Source organism: Tachyglossus aculeatus, chromosome X3, assembly GCF_015852505.1.
Source record: "Tachyglossus aculeatus isolate mTacAcu1 chromosome X3, mTacAcu1.pri, whole genome shotgun sequence".
Lineage (NCBI taxonomy): Eukaryota > Metazoa > Chordata > Mammalia > Monotremata > Tachyglossidae > Tachyglossus > Tachyglossus aculeatus.
The window spans coordinates 33,459,065-33,479,963 of NC_052099.1; the positions used below are offsets into that span (position 1 = coordinate 33,459,065).

The 20,899-nt window shown below is 44.3% G+C and overlaps 2 protein-coding genes across 2 annotated transcripts in view; one reads left to right on the forward strand and one right to left on the reverse strand.

Moving 5' to 3' along the window:
• The window catches only part of LOC119948806, a 54,646-nt gene that overhangs the window by 24,071 nt on the left and 9,676 nt on the right, over positions 1 to 20,899 (reverse strand). Inside the window, exons 3-7 of the mRNA XM_038770295.1 lie at positions 16,433 to 16,612; positions 9,520 to 9,639; positions 7,759 to 7,902; positions 4,969 to 5,187; positions 1,476 to 1,552 (exon numbers count right to left, since the gene is read on the reverse strand). Of these exons, the coding sequence (XP_038626223.1) occupies positions 1,476 to 1,552; positions 4,969 to 5,187; positions 7,759 to 7,902; positions 9,520 to 9,639; positions 16,433 to 16,612 (740 nt within the window). The remainder of the gene's footprint in view (positions 1 to 1,475; positions 1,553 to 4,968; positions 5,188 to 7,758; positions 7,903 to 9,519; positions 9,640 to 16,432; positions 16,613 to 20,899) is intronic.
• GLIPR2 (GLI pathogenesis related 2) overlaps positions 1,115 to 20,899 on the forward strand; it is a 62,997-nt gene continuing 43,212 nt past the window's right edge. Inside the window, exon 1 of the mRNA XM_038770527.1 lies at positions 1,115 to 1,157. The gene's annotated coding sequence lies outside the window, so the exon portion shown is untranslated. The remainder of the gene's footprint in view (positions 1,158 to 20,899) is intronic.

Genomic DNA, 20,899 nt, shown 5'->3' on the forward strand with positions numbered 1-20,899 from the left:
CTAAGCGCTTGGGAAGTACAAGTTGGCAACATATAGAGACGGTCCCTACCCAACAGTGGGCTCACAACCCATGACCTCTGACTCCAGAGCCCGTGCTCTTTCACTGAGCCACGCTGCTTCTCTGTGCCTCAGTTACCTCATCTGTAAAATGGGGATGAAGACTGTGAGCCCCACGGGGGACAATCTGATTACCTTGTATCTATCCCAGTGCTTAGAACAGTGCTTGGCACCTAGTAAGCACTGAGCCCGTTGTTGGGTAGGGACCGTCTCTATCTGTTGCCGATTTGTACTTCCCAAGCCCTTAGTACAGTGCTCTGCACACAGTAAGTGCTCAGTAAATACAATTGAATGAATGAATGAATGAATACAATTGAATGAAAAAATAATAATAATAATACTGATGGCATTTATTAAGTGCTTACTATGTGCAAAGCACTGTTCTAAGCGCTGGGGAGGTTACAAGGTGATCAGGTTGTCCCATGGGGGGCTCACAGTCTTCATCCCCATTTTACAGATGAGGGAACTGAGGCCTGTACTAAGCACCTGGAAAGTACAAGTTGGCAACATATAGAGACGGTCCCTACCCAACAACGGGCTCACAGTCTAGTCTTAACACTCTTCTATAGATGAGTGGTAAAATAGGATTATATCTACTAGTTATATTGTACTGTACTTTTACAAGTGTTTAATTCATTATTATGCAGAGTATGTGCTGAATAAACACCATTTATTGATTGACTGGGGGGGGAGAGGGAGGGACTACCCACGGGATTAGGTGAGGTGAAAGTGCCGAAGAGGTGTTAGGAGGGATAAAAGGTAAGAAAATGAAAGATTAACTGAGATATCATGGAATCCAGTGCTTTAAAAGAAAAGAGTGAAGAGAAAGTTAATTGATGGCTATTTGAAAACAAAAGTCTTAGATATATACATTCTATATAATATATATTCATTATATATGTGCTTTGCACATAGTAAGCGCTTAATAAATGCCATCGTTATTATTATTATAATTTATGGATGTGTACATAAGTGTCTTGGGTTGGGGGTGGAGCGATATCAAACGTCCAAAGGTCACGGATCGAAGTGCACTGACGACGCAGAAGGGAGAGTGAGCCAAGGAAATGAGGGCTTCATCGGGAAAGGCTACGGAGCTGAAGGTAAGAGTCCAACAAATTCTTCATGTCTGGCTTTGTTCCTGGTCTTTTCCCTGCTCTCCTTGAGGGGGACGCCTAATCTATGGAGACTCCTCTGACGCTTGACCGGGACACTCGGGCTCGGGAACGATTGGAAACGGGCAGAGTTCAGGCCCAGGTGACAAACAGGCCGGAGTTCCGAGGCCAAATCCCCAAATATTCTTGCCAGAGGGTGCTGGGGACTGAATTATCCGAGGTTTCGCCACTACTCTTATGGTTTTGCACCTTAAAGTGCAGGAGGAGAAGGCTTCTAGTTCCTTGGGAGCATAAAAATCACTCTACCTTTTTGACGTAGTTGGCCGAATTGGAACAGTCAGAGGTCTCACAGAAATCTTCGTAGGCCAGTGAAAAAGGAAAAACTACAAAGAGAGAATTCCATGGAGCTGAATGCTTTATGACTAATATTAGTACTAGTAATAATAAGGACGGTATTTGTTAAGCGCTTATTACGTGCCAAGCATTCATTCATTCATTCAATCGTATTTATTGAGCGCTTACTGTGTGCAGAGCACTGTACCAAGCGCTTGGGAAGTACAAGTCGGCAACGTAGAGAGATGGTCCCTACCCAACGACGGGGGGGACAGACCATCCCTGTCATCATCAATCATCAATCGTATTTATTGAGTGCTTACTATGTGCAGAGCACTGTCCCACACGGGGCTCACAGTCTCAATCCCCACTTTATAGATGAGGTAACTGAGGCCCAGAGAGGTGATGTGACTTGCCCAAGGTTGCACAGCAGACGAGTGGCAGAGCCAGAATTAGAACCCATGACATATTTGTACATATTTATTACTCTATTTATTTATTTTACTTGTACATATCTATTCCATTTATTTCATTTTGTTAGTATGTTTGGTTTTGTTCTCTGTCTCCCCCTTTTAGACTGTGAGCCCACTGTTGGGTAGGGACTGTCTCTATATGTTGCCAACTTGGACTTCCCAAGCGCTTAGTACAGTGCTCTGCACACAGTAAGCGCTCAATAAATACGATTGATGATGATGATGATGATGATGATGATGACCTTCAGAATCCCAGGCCTTGGTTCTATCCTCTATGCCGTGCTGCTTGTTTGCCGGACCGGAAAAGGAAACGGCTTCAATCGTTTATCTGAATTTTGGTATCATTTAATCTGAGATGGGGCAGTCACCACCTGATTGTACTACAAAATACAAATATCCTGGGCTAATGATTTTGACGAAAACCTCACTGTACTAATCCACCTGGAATTAAACCAATCAGACAGACAGGAAAGCCTCCAAATCTTATGATATACCTTGCCATGCACGTGAGAAGCAGCATGGCCTAGTGGATAGAGCCCGGGCTTGGGAGTCAGAGGACGTGGGTTCTAATCTCGGCTCTGCCACTTGTCTGCTGTGTGACCTTGGGCAAGCCGCTTAACTTCTCTGTGCCTCAGTGACCTCATCTGTAAAATGGGGTTTAAGACTGTGAGCCCCACGCGGGACAATCTGATTACCTTTTACCTACCCCAGCGCTTAGAACTATGCTTGGCGCACAGTAAGCACTTGACAAATACCACAATTATTTACTATTATTATTGGCATCTTCTTCAGTTTGCTTCTCTCCTTCCCCCACATCCTCTCTCCCATTTCCATTTTTTCTCCCTCCCCTGACTTCAAAACAAGCTCTGGAAATGACAGTGCACCCTAGGACAGCCGGAGCTCTTGAAGTGCATCTTTTAAATAACAACAATAGACATTTCCAAGATTGAAAGTGAACATTTCTTTAAAATTGCATTTTGCTTAATTTAATGTGTTCTCACTCATTCAATTGACATTTCAATATTTACCTTCCCTAAGAACCAACATTTTTACCCCTCCAGGAGACCTGTTAATCTTCTTCAGAACAACCAGAGACCATTAGGGATCTCTTCTATCATTTCTACCGGATCTCAACAAGCTTAAAAAGAAATCACTATCTTTGCCAGAAAGATTTTTAATGATCTTTTTTTTAATGAAGTAGATCAAATGACCCAGATTTTATTCAGTGAAATGACTTTTAAAATATAACACCGGGTATGCTATAGTTCTTTATAGACATATACCTACGTACCTTTATTCTAAGGACCTCTAAAACCTTTATCAGTATGATTCATTAGTATCTAGCAGTCCAAGATCCATAATGGGATTTACGGTTTAAAAAGATCATTTGTCCAGGTTAGCAGACTCGAGTCACTTTCCAAGACAACAGAACAAATCACTGTTGTCAGCATGAAAGAGGGTTATCAGAATTATCCTTAAAGAACTGAGATTTTTCTTTTTAAAAAAAAAAACACCTTCTATCATCCCAACCTTCATTGGTTAAGCAAATGGAATTATGTGGTAATGAATGGAATTTATTATTCCACGTTGAAACGTCAGTAGTTTCAAGAAAAGCTAGGAGAAAATCAAGGAGGAGAGGTTTATCCGCATTATTAATAATAATAATGAGGCCACACTTCTTCTCAATATTGGTCCGATTTACCTCCAGTCTCAAGGAACAGGGACTACCTGGAGAATCAATCAATCAATCAATCGTATTTATTGAGCACTTACTGTGTGCAGAGCACTGGACTAAGCGCTTGGGAAGTACACGATGGCAACATATAGAGACAGTCCCTACGCAACAATGGGGTCACAGTCTAAAAGAAGCAGGAGAAGCAGCGTGGCTCAGTGGAAAGAGCCCGGGCTTTGGAGTCAGATTCATTCAATCGTATTTACTGAGCGCTTACTGTGTGCAGAGCACTGTACTAAGCGCTTAGTCAGATGTTATGGGTTCAAATCCCACCTCCGCCAATTGTCAGCTGTGTGACTTTGGGAAGCTCACTTAACTTCTCTGGGCCTCAGTTACCTCATCTGTAAAATGGGGATGAAGACTGTGAGCCCCCCATGGGACAATCTGATCACCTTGTAACCTCCCCAGCGCTTAGAACAGTGCTTTGCACATAGTAAGTGCTTAATAAATGCCATTATTATTATTACCTACAGATGATACGAGCTTACACCTTCTTCAAACGGGGTTGCACATAGGAAGGTGGTTCTGGTTCACTCCTTCGCCAATCCACTGGCACAAAGAGAGTGGTCACAGTGCCCTTCGCTAGCTGGGGGCTGGTATGCAGGAGTGATAATAATAATGGCATTTACTAAACACTTACTATGTGCAAAGCCCTGTTTTAAGCGCTGGGGAGGTTACAAGGCGATCAGGCTGTCCCACAGGGGGCTCACAGTCTTCAGACCCATTTTACAGAAGAGGTAACTGAAGCCCAGAGAAGTGAAGTGACTTGCCCAAAGTCACACAGCTGACAATTGGTGGAGCCGGGATTCGAACCCACGACCTCTGACTCCAAAGCCCGGGCTCTTTCCACTGAGCCACGCTGCTTTGAGATCTGGGGAATCAGAATCAGCCTGGGAGAGGGTTACCAAAGCAGCGTGGCTCAGTGGAAAGAGCACCGGCTTTGGAGTCAGAGGTCATGGATTCGAATCCTGGCTCTGCCACGTCTGCTGCGTGACCTTGGGCAAGTCACTTCACTTCTCTGAGCCTCAGTTCCCTCATCTGAAAAGTGGGGATTACGACTGTGAGCCCCACGTGGGACAACCCGATCATCTTGTATCCCCCCCCAGCGCTTAGAACAGTGCTTTGCATATAGTAAGCGCTTAACAAATGCCATTATCATTATTATTATTATTATTCTTATCCCACATTGCCCTCCATGACCGTGTACAAACATCCCATTCTGTTGTACTTCAAAATACCAAAATATCCACTTGAGACTCACCTACAAACATAAATGTCAGCTTGTGGGTTAACAAAGACATCGCGTCTGAAGCAGAATGGCACTGGGAATTCCACTCTCTTATCTCACAGTGCAAGTCGCGGACCAGGGCCTCTAAGTTTTTCAACAGGCGTTTTTCAAACGAGGCAATGACGTTGTTTTCACATGTGTCCGTTTCAAATTCAGCCGAGAGATTTATGCTCTTCTCTGGGGTGTGATACACTACCACGGAAGCAAAGAAAGGATCGCTTCATTTATTTACGGTAGAGACTTCCTCGGGACCTTTTTTTCCACAAACACAATGTAAAGAGTGAATATAATATTGAGAAAATGTTTTCATTTGCTCAAATAAATGTACCTTTATTCCACATCTCTCCCTGGGGAAGTAATTCTGCAAACTACATCTATTAAAGTTGGTTGACAACATACTGTCAGGTCGATTACGATGGCACAAAATCATCATGGCTGTACGACAGTAAACAAACACTTGGAAAAAGAATTAACTGGAAATTAACTTCACTGTAGACCTGGCTTTGTCATAAACACTGTTTGATCACAGTGTTTTCAACTGCCCTCCTCCACCCCGAATAGGCATCACAGACCCTGTAGACTTGTTGTGGGCAGGGAATGTGTCTGCTAAATCTGCTGTTTTGTACTCTCCCAAATGCTTAGTACAGTGTTTTGCACATAATAAGCACTCAATAAATACCACTGATTGATTGATGTCTCCTTCAGGTGAGAGAAGCTTTGTTTTCAATACCAAAATGAGGGATTTTCATCTGAGGCATGGCTCCGTTTGACCAACTAAAAATAATCAGGTTGAGGTCCGTGCCCACGGTCTTTCAAGAATTTTTTGTTCGGTTTTCTGTGAGACTGTGTCCTCGAATGGGTCAGGGTGATTCGACTGGGGCCACTCCTTATCTGCTCTTATTTGCTAAGAATCATAACTGCTTGAAATTTAGATTTAGCCTCTAGTTTCCAAGTTTATCTGGGAACGGTGTAATCTGGGAGAGCAGAGAACTGTTATCACCAATCCCACATCAGCAGGAAAAGGAGACACCCGGGGAAGGCAGGCAGTGGAGCTTGAAAGGCGTAGTCCAAACACATAAAAAGAAACAACTTCTTCAACCTGCAGATGGTAGGTGTATGAAATTCAAAGCCACAGGAAGTGTCTCAGGCGGAAAACTATTAAGAAAGTAAAGGAAAGTTTAGTGAGCCAGGCAGAAAATATCAGGAAAGTCAAGGAAGCCATTGATAAGCCTCATTGGGGCGTTCCCTGGAGGAAAAGTTAGGAATATAGAGGGAAAAGCTGGGGTGTTGGATTGTCAATCAAGCAATCAATCAATCAATCATAATTACTGAGCACTTATTTGTGTGGTGAGCGCTGTGTTCAGCGCTGGGGAGAGTACAATATAACAGAGCTGGTGGACACGTTCCCTGCCCACAACGAGCCGGTCTAGAGGGGGAAACTGACATTAATATAAATAGGTAAATTACAGATATGGACATAAGTGCCGTGGGGCTGAGGGACGGTTGAATAAAGGGTGCAAATCTAAATAGAAAGGTGGCATAGAAAGGAGTGGGAAAGGAGGAAATGAGGGCTTAGTTGGGGAAAAGTTCATTCAATCACTCAATAGTACTTATTGAGCACCTACTGAGTACAATCCATCAGTGGTATTTATTGAGTGCTTACTATGTGCAAGCAATTGGGAGAGTACACAATACAAGAGAATTAGCAGGCACGTTCCCTGTCAACTCAGACTGTAAGCTCGTCGTGGGCAGGGAATGTGTCTATTTTTATATTGTCCTCTCCCGAGCGCTTATTACAGTGCTCTGCACACAGTATGCGTTCAATAAATATGACTGAATGAATATTAGGGGCTTGCACAGAGCATTACAATAGGTGCTTGGAAGAGTACGATAAAGACCCAGTCCCTGTCCTCAGGCAGTAGAAGCAGCGTGGCTCAGTGGAAAGAGTCCGGGCTTTGGAGTCCGAGGTCACGGGTTCAAACCCCGGCTCCGCCAGTTGTCAGCTGTGTGACTTTGGGTAAGTCACTTAACTTCTCTGGGCCTCGGTTCCCTCATCTGTAAAATGGGGATTAAGACTGTGAGCCCCACGGGGGACAACCTGATTACCTTCATACACTCTGCACCACAGCTTGAGTGCCCTGGTGGCTACTTCCCGATGAAGTTGGTGCCCACGGTGGCTTTACTAGTAAGTGGGCAAATCTGGTGAACTACCTAACTTGTAGCCCCGATTTTTCTAAGCTCATTACGGGCAGGGAACATGTCCGCTAAGTCCGTTACATTGTAATAATAATAATAAGAATAATAATAATAATAATGGCATTTATTAGGCATTTACTATGTGCAAAGCACTGTTCTAAGCGCTGGGGAGGTTGCAAGGTGATGAGGTTGGCCCACAGGGCCACAGTCTTAATTCCCATTTTACAGATGAGGTAACTGGGGCCCAGAGAAGTGAAGTGACTTGTCCAAAGTCACACAGCTGACGTGGCGGAGCTGGAATTTGAACCCATGACTTCCGGGCTCTTTCCACTGAGCCACGCTGCTTCTCTAAGTACTCTTAGAGAAGTGCTGCTTAGAGAAGTACTGCTTCTCTAAGTACTAAGCACTTGTACTCTCCCAAGTGCTTAGCACAGTGCTCTGCACGTAGTAAGCGCTCGATAAATACCACTGATGGATTAAGCAAATATTTTCCCTCTAACCAGACCGGCAAAACAGCAGGAAAATAGGAACTTTTCAAAGCCACAGCCAAGTGAAAGCATCCCTTACCATAGACAAGGAAATGAATCTCTGTGGTTATATGCACATCTCCATGGGTATAGGCAATAGTGCAAATATAATTCCCTGAGTCACTTCCACGAATGTTAAAAAACTCCAGATTTCCTTCATCGGTTACAATAAATCTTTGTGATTCTGGAAAGATATATAAAAGACTGCAATGATCCTACTACAAAGCCTTTTAAAACTGTAAAGTAAACCCTTGTTCAAAAAGGACTGAAAACTTTCATGGAGCCTCGGTAATTGCTTAAAGGTAAAAAGCCTCATCTCAGTTTGCTTCTTTGAAGGGAAGGACGGATTGTGCTCAGACCAGGAATGGTTTCTGAAGAGAATTTCCTGTTTTTCCTGAACGTTTGAGGGGTAAAGCCATCATTTTCCAGCTGCAGCCTGAAAACCCCAAAGGGTTTCGGAGTTTGCCCCGGGAATTGGGATGTCAACCTGCCTGCATGATTGACAGGAGGAGGTGATTGACAGGATTGATGACATTATCCTAGAAAAGCAGCTTGGCCTGGTAGCAAGAGGCCAGGCCTGGGTTCTAATCTCGCCTCTGCCAAATGCTAACAGACCTTCTCTGGACCTCAGCTTTCACAGCTGTAAAATGGGGACTCCATGTCCGTTTCCCCTCCTTCTTAGACTGTGAACTCCACGTGGGATAGGAACTGTGTCCGATCTGATTAACTCGTACTTACCGAAATGCTTAGTACAGTGCCTGGTACATAGTAAGCGCTTAACATATACCATAATAAAATGGATACCAACGCCCAGCTGGATCGTGACAGGGCTCTCATGACTCCACGCAGCAGTTTGGGGGTTGACCGTTCATTCCATCATTCATTCAATCATATTTATTGAGCACCTACTATGTGCGGAGCGCTGTACTAAGCGCTTGGAAAGTAAGAGAAGCAGCGTGGCTCAGTGGAAAGAGCCCGGGCTTGGGAGTCAGAGGTCATGGGTTCAAATCCCGGCTCCGCCAATTGTCAGCTGTGTGACTTTGGGAAAGTCACTTCACTTCTCTGGGCCTCAGTTCCCTCAACTGGAAAATGGGGATGAAGACTGCGAGCCCCCCGCCGTGGGACAACCTGATCACCTTGTAACCTCTCCAGCGCTTAGAACAGTGCTTTGCACATAGTAAGCACTTAACAAATGCCATCATTATTATTATTATTCTTATTCTCTGCGCCTCAGTTACCTCATCTGTAAAATGGGGATGAAGACTGTGAGCCCCCCACCGTGGGACAACCTGATCACCTTGTAACCTCCCCAGGGTTTAGAACAGTGCTTGGCACACAGTAAGCACTTGACAAATACCACAATTATTTACTATTATTATTGGCATCTTCTTCAGTTTGCTTCTCTCCTTTGTGCTTTGTGCTTTGCACATAGTAAGCGCTTAATGAATGCCCGCATTATTCATCATCATCATCATCAATTGTATTGATTGAGCGCTTACTATGTGCAGAGCACTGTACTAAGCGCTGGGAAGTACAAATTGGCAACATATAGAGACAGTCCCTACACAACAGCGGGCTCACAGTCTAAAAGGGGGAGACAGAGAACGAAACCAAACATACTAACAAAATAAAATAAATAGAATAGATATGTACAAGTAAAATAAATAAATAAATTTATTATTATTAACAAATACCATAAAACAAAAAGCTAAGCTGGTTGTGCCCTCACCAGCAGGCTCAGCGGTGCCCCAACCCCAGTCCCATAAAGGAAATTTCTGTGACAAACTCGATGCGGATATACCTGGGGTTATCAAGCCGACGGGACCGGTCCATTGGTATTTTGGATCCAGCATTCTCTGCCCCTTCAGCTTTTCAGTCAAACATTTAAGAATGAGCTCCTTGGAATGAATCAGGACCAGGACTGAAACGAAAATGGAAAGCAAAACGTTACAATAATTCAAGGCTGGATCCACGGGCTTTGCTCACGTGGGTACATCGTTTCAAAATAAAACCTTAGATTTCACACGGGACATTTTATCTGGGGCTGGACCTCCTAGACTGAGCCTGCCCTTCCCCACAGCACCTGTATATATGTATATATGTTTGTACATATTTATTACTCTATTTATTTATTTATTTTACTTGTACATATCTATTCTATTTATTTTATTTTGTTAGTATGTTTGGTTTTGTTCTCTGTCTCCCCCTTTTAGACTGTGAGCCCACTGTTGGGTAGGGACTGTCTCTATATGTTGCCAATTTGTACTTCCCAAGTGCTTAATACCGTGCTCTGCACACAGTAAGTGCTCCATAAATACGATTGATGATGATGATGATGATGATATATATTTTTTCACTGGAATCATCCTTGAAACAGTCACTTCTTTTTGGGCTTGATGAGGCTGTTTTTCCTCCTTCCTGTCGGTGAAAATATCCTCTCTGGGAGCCCTGGAAGCCTCGATCCCCAACTTCAAGAAGCAGTGTGGCCTAATGGATAGATCACAGCCCTAGGCGTCGAAAGCACTTGGGTTCTAATCCCGGCTCCGCCACTTGCCTGCTGTGTGACCTTGGGCAAGTCATTTCACTCCCAGCATTTAGAACAGTGATTGGCGCATAGTAAGCACTTAATAAATACCACCATTATTATTCTCTGTGCCTCAGTTCTCTCATCCGTGAAAAGGGGTTTCAATACCTGTTATCCCTCCTACTTAGACTGTGAGCCCCATGGGGACCTGATGATCTTGAATCTACCTCAACGTTTAACGCAGCGCTCGACACAGAGCAAGTGCTTCACAAATACCACAATTATTATTATTAATATTATCATTGTTACCTCGATTCTGTCTGTCTCGCTGCTGACCCTTTCAGCCACGTCCTGCCTCTGGCCTGGAACGCCCTCCCTCTTTATTTTATTCTATCTGCTTTATTCTATTCTATTTATTTTATTTTGTTAGTATGTTTGGTTTTGTTCTCTGTCTCCCCCTTTTATCATCATCATCATCAATCGTATTTATTGAGTGCTTACTGTGTGCAGAGCACTGTACTAAGTGCTTGGGAAGTACACTGTTGGGTAGGGACTGTCTCTATATGTTGCCAACTTGTACTTCCCAAGTGCTTAGTACAGTGCTCTGCACACAGTGAGTGCTCAATAAATACAATTGATTGATTGATTGATATCCGACAGATGATCAGTCTCCCCACCTTCAAAGCCTTATTAAAAGCAAATCTTCAAGAGGTATTCTCCAACTAACCCCTCATTTCCTCTTCTCCCATTCCACACTTTATTCATCCCTCCCTCAACTCCTCAGCACTTACATACATATCTGCAATTTATTTATATTAATGCCTGTCTCCCCTCTACACTATAAGGCCATTGAGCTCTCCCAAGCACTTAGTACAGTGCTTTGCATCCCGTAAGTGCTCAATAAATATGACTAATTAACTGATTAACTTAATAAATGTCATGGATTGATTGACATTCAGCCTTCCCCTGAGGGCTGGGGTACACAGAGGCTCTGAGATCTCAGGCTATCTGACTTGCCAGCTGTGTGACTTGGGGCAAGTCACTTAACTTCTCTGGGCCTCAGTTACCTCATCTGTAAAATGGGGATTAAGACTGTGAGCCTCATGTGGGACAACTTGATTACCTTGTATCTGCAACCAGTGTTTAGAACAGTGCTTGGCACATAGAAAGTGCTTAACAAATACTATCATTATTATTATTATTATTAGAGAAGCAGTGTGGCTCAGTGGAAAGAGCCTGGGCTTTGGAGTCAGAGGTCAGGGGTTCAAATCCCGGCTCCACCAGTTGTCAGCTGTGTGACTTTGGGCAAGTCACTTCACTTCTCTGTGCCTCAGTTACCTCATCTGTAAAATGGGGATTAAGACTGTGAGCCCCCCATGGGACAACCTGATCACATTGTAACCTCCCCAGCGCTTAGAACAGTGCTTTGCACATAGTAAGCGCTTAATAAATGCCATTATTATTATTATTATTATTATTATTATTATTGCAATGCCCAAATTCCCCCAAAGGAGCAGAGGGCAAGTGGAGCTGGGCTTTAGACTTGATTAAGCTTAAAATGTTCAGATAGTCTATAAACATTATTATTATTGCTATTATAAATAACAATAGTATTTGTAAAGCGCTTACTGTGTGCCAAGCACTCAAAGCACTGGGGTTTATACGAAGTAATCAGAGCCCACGTGGAGCTCACAGTCTAAGTAGGAGAGAGAACCGGTATTGAATTCCCGTTTTACAGATGAGGGAAATGAGACTCAGAGAAGTGAAGTAACTTGCCCAAGATCACACAGCGGACAAGTAGTAGAGCCGGGTTTAGAACCCAGATCCAGAGTACAGTGCTCTGCACATAGTAAGCGCTCAATAAATACGATTGATGATGAGATCCTCGGACTCCTGGGCCCAAGCTCTTTCCAACAGGCCATGCTGCTTATGGACTGCTGGGATGTGGTTCACTCGCCAGGAAGCCCGGGTGTAATTATTGGAACGGGAAGCCGTAATATTCAACAGTTAATTAGTCCGAAATTTGCCTTTCTCCCTCATCTGAGGGCTCCTTAAAGACAGGGCTCATCTAAAATTATTTTCTTCTCTGAACATCCCCTAGCGTTTTGGCACGGTGTAATGGAAACGGAAGCTCTCAGGAAATAATTCTGATGCTCACGAACAATGTTGCCTCTATTTTTCTTTTCCGCTGCAGGGTTAGAAGTCAACTCACACGGCTGCGTTTCTGGCTTTTCACTCCCGACGGGGCACAGTGGGCTTGTGGGGTGGACACTCCTGTCATTTTTAGACTGTGAGCCCACTGTTGGGAAGGGACTGTCTCTATATGTTGCCAACTTGTACTTCCCAAGCGCTTAGTACAGTGCTCTGCACATAGTAAGCACTCAATAAATACAATTGATTGATTGATTGATTTGAGGACTGAGCGTTATCGTACTAAGGCAGTGTCAGGAGGTAGAGTTTACGAACTCGGTGTATTTTACTCTCCCAAGCATTTGATATACAGCGCTCTGTACACAGTAAGCACTCAGTAAATACCACTGATGGATTGATTGTCAGCTGCTACAGAAAACAGTTCTGGAAACTCAGGCCTGGCCCAGAAGGGCTAATGTGTCTGTTATATTGTTAAAGTGTACTCTCCCAAGAGCTTAGTACAGTGCTCTGCACACAGTAAGTGCTCAATAAATACAACTGGCCGACTAAGGTGACCACATCCAAGACAATGTCCCCGAGAAGCTGGGCCTGCCACTTTCATTCATTCAATCGTATTTACTGAGCGCTTACTGGATACAGGGCATTGTACTAAGCGCTTGGGAGAATACGATATAACAATAAACGGACACATTCCTGCCTACGAGGAGCTTACAGTCTAGAGGGAACTCACAGTCTAAAGTGACACCTCTTAGGTTCAAAGCATATTAAAGTTACATCTCCTCCAAGAAACCTTCCCCAATTAAGCCCTCCCTCTCCCTTCTGCATCCTCCATTCACTTGGATCTGTGACCTTTGGACATTTGATGGTCGCCCCCACCTTCAGACTCTGGGCACTTTTGTACCTATCTTTCAACTTGCTACTATAAATCATTTCTTTCCCAAGTGCTTAGTACAGTGCTCTGCACACAGTAAGTGCTCAATAAATACAACTGGCCGACTAAAGTGACCACATCCAAGACAATGTCCCCGAGAAGCTGTGCCTGCCACTTTCATTCATTCAACTGTATTTATTGAGCGCTTACTGGATACAGGGCATTGTACTAAGCACTTGGGAGAATACGATATAACAATAAACGGACACATTCCTGCCTACGAGGAGCTTACAGTCTAGAGAGAACTCACAGTCTAAAGTGACACCTCTTAGGTTCAAAGCATTATTAAGATCACATCCCCTCCAAGAAACCTTCCCCAATTAAGCCCTCCCTCTCCCTTCTGCATCCTCCATTCACTTGGATCTGTGACCTTTGGACATTTGATGGTCGCCCCCATCTTCGGCCTCTCGGCACTTTTGTACCTATCTTTCAACTCGCTACTATAAATCATTTCTTTCCCAAGCGCTTAGTACAGTGCTCTGCACACAGTAAGCGCTCAATATATAAAACTGGCCGACGAAGGTGACCACATTCAAGACAATGTCCCCGAGAAGCTGGGCCTGCCACTTTCATTCATTCAGTCGTATTTATTGAGCGCTTACTGCATACAGGGCATTGTACTAAGTGCTTGGGAGAATACGATATAACAATAAACAGACACATTCCTGCCTACGAGGAGCTTACAGTCTAGAGGGAACTCACAGTCTAAAGTGACACCTCTTAGGTTCAAAGCATATTAAAGTTACATCTCCTCCAAGAAACCTTCCCCAATTAAGCCCTCCCTCTCCCTTCTGCATCCTCCATTCACTTGGATCTGTGACCTTTGGACATTTGCTGGTCGCCCCCACCTTCGGCCTCTCGGCACTTTTGTACCTATCTTCCAACTCGCTACTATAAATCATTTCTTTCCCAAGCGCTTAGTACAGTGCTCTGCACACAGTAAGCGCTCAGTAAATAAAACTGGCCGACTAAGGTGACCACATCCAAGACAATGTCCCCGAGAAGCTGGGCCTGCCACTTTCATTCATTCAATCGTATTTATTGAGCGCTTACTGGATGCAGGGCATCGTACTAAGTGCTTGAGAGAATACGATATAACAATAAACGGACACATTCCTGCCCACGAGAAGCTTACAGTCTAGAGGGAACTCACAGTCTAAAGTGACACCTCTTAGGTTCAAAGCATTATTAAGATCACATCCCCTCCAAGAAACCTTCCCCAATTAAGCCCTCCCTCTCCCTTCTGCATCCTCCATTCACTTGGATCTGTGACCTTTGGATATTTGATGGTCGCCCCCACCTTCAGCCTCTTGGCACTTTTGTACCTATCTTTCAACTCGCTACTATAAATCATTTCTTTCCCAAGCACTTAGTACAGTGTTCTGCACACAGTAAGCGCTCAATAAATAAAACTGGCCGACTAAGGTGACCACATCCAAGACAATGTCCCCGAGAAGCTGGGCCTGCCACTTTCATTCATTCAGTTGTATTTATTGAGCGCTTACTGCATACAGGGCATTGTACTAAGTGCTTGGGAGAATACGATATAACAATAAACAGACACATTCCTGCCTACGAGGAGCTTACAGTCTAGAGGGAACTCACAGTCTAAAGTGACACCTCTTAGGTTCAAAGCATATTAAAGTCACATCTCCTCCAAGAAACCTTCCCCAATTAAGCCCTCCCTCTCCCTTCTGCATCCTCCATTCACTTGGATCTGTGACCTTTGGACATTTGATGGTTGCCCCCACCTTCGGCCTCTCGGCACTTTTGTACCTATCTTTCAACTCGCTACTATAAATCATTTCTTTCCCAAGCGCTTAGTACAGTGCTCTGCACACAGTAAGCACTCAATAAATACGATTGAATGAATGAATGCATTTCTTTATATCAATGTAGGTCTTTCCCTTTAGACGGTAAATTCATTCATTCATTCATTCATTCAATCGTGCTTATTGAGCACTTACTTTGTGCGGAGCTGTGTTCTAAGCGCTTGGGAGAGTACAAGGCAACAATAAACAGATACTTTCCCTGCCCACAGTGAGCTTACAGTCCAGAAGGGAGGAGACAGGCATTAATATAAATAAATAAACTACAGAGATGGACATTAGTGCTGTGGGGCTGGGTCGGGGAAATGAACAAAGGGAGCAAGTCAGGGTAACATAGAAAGGAGTCGGAGAAAAGAAAAAGAGCATGTGAGCTAATTCCGTTGGATTGTACTCTCCCAAGGGCTTAGGACAGTGTCTGCACATAGGGAGCACTCAATAAATACCACCGATGATTACATTATTTGCCCTACTTGCATTTCCTGCCAACGCTTTGTGTAGAAACAGCTCCACTAATGTACCACAGCAGTTCTTTGAAGGGCAAATGTTGCTTTTCCAAGAGAAGCAGCGTGGCATAGTGGAAAGAGCCCGGGCTTGGGAGTCAGAGGTCGCGGGTTCTAATCCTGACTCCGCTACTTAGCTGTGTGACTTTGGACAAGTCCCTTCGCTTCTCTGGGCCTCAGTTACCTCATCCGTAAAATGGGGATTAAGACTGTGAGCCCCACGTGGGACAACCCGATTATCTTGTAACCTCCCCAGCGCTTAGAACAGTGCTTGGCACATAGTAAGCGATTATTAAATGCTATCATTATTATTATTACCCCAGCGCTTAGAATAGTGGTTGGCACACAGTAAGCACTTAATAAATGCTATCATTATTATTATTATTACCCCAGCGCTTAGAACGGTGTTTGGCACACAGTAAGTGCTTAATAAATGCTATCATCATTATTATTATTATTATTATTATTATTACCCCAGCACTTTGAACAGTGTTTGGCACACAGTAAGCGCTTAACAAATACCATCAGCCTCAAATCCGACCACCAACTCTCCCGTTCACAGGGGCGGACTGCTTCGAGGCCGGTTTGGACCTCCCCTTTGGGAATGGCCATTGTAATCCCAGGGAAGGGAGACAGGGATCTTTGAGGGGTCTGGATTAAAGAGAAATCAGGGTCTATTCATTTATTCAGTCATATTTATTGAGCACTTACTGTGCGTGAAACACCACTCTAAGGGTTCCTCGGGCTAATTCTAATCCTCAAGGTATTTGTTGGCTTACCTGTTGATCCTTCTATTCCTAATATTTGTTGAGGGGGTGGCGTGGAATCTGGTATAGGTGTGACCATCACAATCTCCTCCGCCTCTGAAGGTGCTTCCACCTTGTCTGTACTTTCCCGCTTTGCGAGTGCCACTCTGCTTTTTGCACAGTGAGAGGGATTCAAAAAACAGAGGCTTCCATCTAGACGGTTATGAAAAAAAAGAAAGAAGCGATGAAACACACATACGCCCCTGGAATATCAGACTCCGTTTACTTACAAACTTCAGTTCTGCATGAAAACAGCTGCTGGTCTGGAAAATGAAATGCGCTGTCACTTGTCACATTGGCGAGTTGCACCTCCAACTGCTCATGACAACGGAACTTGCCAGATTAAATTACCTTTTGTGAATCCTATAAAGCTGTAAATCTGAAAAATAGTGGGGGGTTTTCTCGGGGGGAGCAGGGCAGTATCCTATTCAGAAGACAGTTGGGATAGAGTGGATTCTGAGCAATCTCCTAAGATTTCCAAACTTAGGGACCAGTCACTTTCAACTCACTACCACAAACCAGTTCTAAAATGCACTTCACACAAAAACCTTATCCATATTTTTCAACATAGTAGCATTACAAATTGCATAAAACTGTCCATATAGATGAATTCATTCATTCGATTGCATTTATTAAGCGCTTACTGTGTGCAAAGCACTGTACTGACCACCTGGGAGAAAAGCAGCGTGGCTCAGTGGAAAGAGCCCGGGCTCTGGAGTCAGAGGTCATGGGTTCAAATCCCAGCTCCGCCAATTCCCAGCTGTGTGACTTTGGGCAAGTCACTTAACTTCTCTGGGCCTTCATTATCTCATCTGTAAAATGGGGATGAAGACTGTGAGCCCCACGTGGGACAACCTGATCACCTTGTATCCTCCCCAGCGCTTAGAACAGTGCTTTGCACATAGTAAGCGCTTAACAAATGCCGTTATTATTATTACAATGTAACAACAAATGGACACATTCCCTGCCCACAACGAGATGAGAAATTAAAGACACCTAAATCATTTTTGCCACTCTTCCTTAAGTCTCGGCAGTCTGCACACAAAAGGTTCTCAATAAATAATATTGATTGACGTTTCACTCGATTAGTATATAGATCTGATTATTTCTCTCCAGAGTCTAAATAACCCCATTCCTCTCCCATAGCAAAGACCTGCCCGGTGTCTGGGCTCGATTAATTCCGGCTGAGTTCTGGAACTCCTCCCTATGGAAAAACTCTGAGATTTTGGAGTTAATAGTAAAGTCAGGTGATTGGCTTTCTTCCTCTGCCTTCCTCTCCAAAACCAGGTCTGGGGTCATGATGGAAAGCTGCTGCAAAATAAAAGGGAAGGCTAGCTATGAACCCTGTTATCTTTATGAACAGTCTGTCCCTGGTAAATAAGCAACCCCAAACCCTGGAGATTTTTTTTTTTTCACTTCAGGGATCATGAAGGGTTGCTGATTAAGAGTAGTCTTAATTGCCGGAGCCTGTAGCAGAAGGAGGCCGGAGATAAACACAGCGAGGTACCTATATGAACCTATATAATGAAGACTTCAGCCCATCTCCAGAGAAAGCAGAGGAAGGTGGAGAGATGAGGCGGTGGAAAGAAGGTAGGAGAAGATGACTGTAAAATGATGATGGAGACAGGGAAAAGATGCTGGGAATAGGAAGAAAGGACTCAAGGGGTGGGATGGATACCCCACAAAGATTTGCCTTGCTTGTGGAACTGATGGGCTATTTTAATATGGTACTATTATAGAGTAAAAGGGGCTCTGAGGAAAAGATTGGGAACTCATTTAGCTCTCCTTTCACCCTGTGGCTTCTCACCAATACCTGATCTGCCAGTCTCAAGTCCTAGCAGGGAAATAATAATGTTCTAAATGAAGAGATGCCTTAAAAATTTAAGGACCGGCATGCCCACAATTGACCTGATTTGTGGGTATCCACAGCAAAGTGGCTGCCTTGAGGATTTGCTGTTTCTATGTTAGCATGGGTCCTGTCTGGTTTAAAGGTGGGCAGCAAATTAAATTGCAGCCAAGAACAAACCCAGTTCGCTTCAAATGAACAAAAGCTTTATGTACTGTCTTCAAATACACCAGCACTTCCTAATTGTCTACACGTTTTTGAAAAGACAGGATTTAAAAGAAAATATGAGGAAAATCTTTTGAGGGAAATTTATTTCTAAGAAGTACTATCTTGGGGAAAAAAATAATTGTAGCAGATTAAAATTCAGATTTTCCAAAACTCTTTGACTTGCTTTTCTCCCCGCACTTGGCAATACTAAAATCTCTACTTTTTTGCCAGTAAATTAAAGACAGAGTTTAGTGATTCAAGTTTAAATTCAGATTTCCTATCAACGACGCTGATGCCAGGCTCCCTTGGTACACAAATTACTCCCAGGAAGTAAATGAGCTACTTCTGCTGGCACCCCAGTTTTCAATCTAGAGTATGGATTCCCTTTCAAAGCTAGTTTTTAGAAAACTTGGAGTCCATCCCAAGGATTTTTGTGCACAATCACCTTTGATTTCACCATGAATCTGCAGGTGTGCTCCTTTACTAGGGGACTGCACGCGTGCATGTGTGAAGTCAAAGAAGCCGGCACCTCAAACTGAGGACCATGACTCTGCACAGCTCGTTGAGGGCAGGGAATGTGTCTGTTATCATTATTATTATCAATAATGGTAATAATAATAATCGTGGTTAAGCACTTACTGTGCTTAACTGTTCTGAGCACTGGGGTAGATACAAGTTAATCAGGTTGGACCCAGCCCCTGTCCCACATGGGGCTCCCAGTCTTAATCCCCATTTTACAGATGAGATAACTGAGGCCCAGAGAAGTTGTCACACGACAGAGATGGAATTAGAACCCAGATCCTTCTGACTCCCAAGCCCGAGCCCTATCCACTAAGCCACGATGTTTCTCTGTTATATTGTACTCTCTCAAGTGCTTAGTACAGTGCTCTGCCCACAGTAAGCGCACAGTGAATACAATTGACTGACTGACAGATAAAGGACCACCTTTTCCCCTCTGTTTTCCAGAGGGGCGGGGAAGAGGGTGAGAGGAATGATGCAGAATGGCCTGGCAATTCTTCTTCCCCACTCCAAGATCACTTATCCGTGGGAGTGTGCGCCCTTGCCAAAAAGGTTGGAAAGCAATGAACATGGGTACCATTTTGATGCTTTTCTTTCCTTCCTTCTCTGCTATATTGATTTTTGGGGACTTCGATAACCACATGGATATTCCCGAGAACCTCTCAGCCACCCGCTTCCTCTAATGCGCAGACCTCCTGCTCCAACCCACCTCACCCACACACCAACTTAGATGCGCACACTTGATCTCATCATCCCTCACCCCTGGATCATTTCTAAACTCACCTACTCTGAAATCCCCTTCTCCGATCACAGCCTCCTGGCCAGCCATCTCACCCTCATCCCTTTCTCTCCCCACAAAACCGATCTCTCTCCCGACGCCAACAGCCTCCTCCCTGGTTCAAATGCCCACAGTCTTGGCATTATCTTTGATTCTTAGCTCTCAGCTCACATCCAGTCTGTTGCTAAATCTTGTCAGTTTCCCCGTCACAACATTTCCCAGCCGGGCAGTCAGTCAACTGCATTTACTGAGCGCTTAATGTGTGCAGAGCACTGTACTAAGCACTTGGGAGAATACAATATAACAGACACGTTCCCTGCCCACAGCGAGCTTACCGCCTAGAGGGGGAGGCAGACATTCATATAAATAAATAAAATTACAGATGCGTACGTAAGCGCTGTGGGGCTGGGGGGGGGGGATGAATAAAGGGAGTGAGTCAAGGTGATGTAGAAGGGATTGGGAGAAGAGGAAAAGAGGGCTTCGTCAGGGAAGGCCTCTTGGAGGAGATGGGCCTTCAGTAAGGATTTGAGGTGGGGGGAGTGTCATTGTCTGTAGGATATGAGGAGGGAGGGTGTTCCAAGCAGGACATGGGCGAGATCTGCCCTTTCCTTTCCATCCTAACTGCCACCACCTCAGGGTCCGGGTGCTTATGATATCCAGGGTTGACTTTACGTTGCCAACTTGTACTTCCCAAGCGCTTAGTACAGTGCTCTGCACACAGCAAGCGCTCAATAAATACGATTGATTGACTGATTGATTGATTGACTTCTGTATCAGCTTCCTCACTGGTCTTGCTGCCTCCAGCCTCTGCCCTCTTCCCCCTAATCTGCGGTTCGGATCACTGCTTCCAAAATGTCATTCTGTATATGCCTCTCCACTCCTCAAAAACTCCGTTGCGTCAAACAGAAAATTTAAAGCACTCTACCTGTTCTCTCTCTCTTACCTATCAATTCTCTTCTCCTACTACACCCCAGCATACCCTCTCCATTTCGCCCAAACTCGCTTTCTCACCGTACCTTGCTCTCGGTTCTCCCAGGGGGTCCTACGACCCCTGACTCGTAGCCTTCCTCTTGTCTAGAGCTCACTCCCC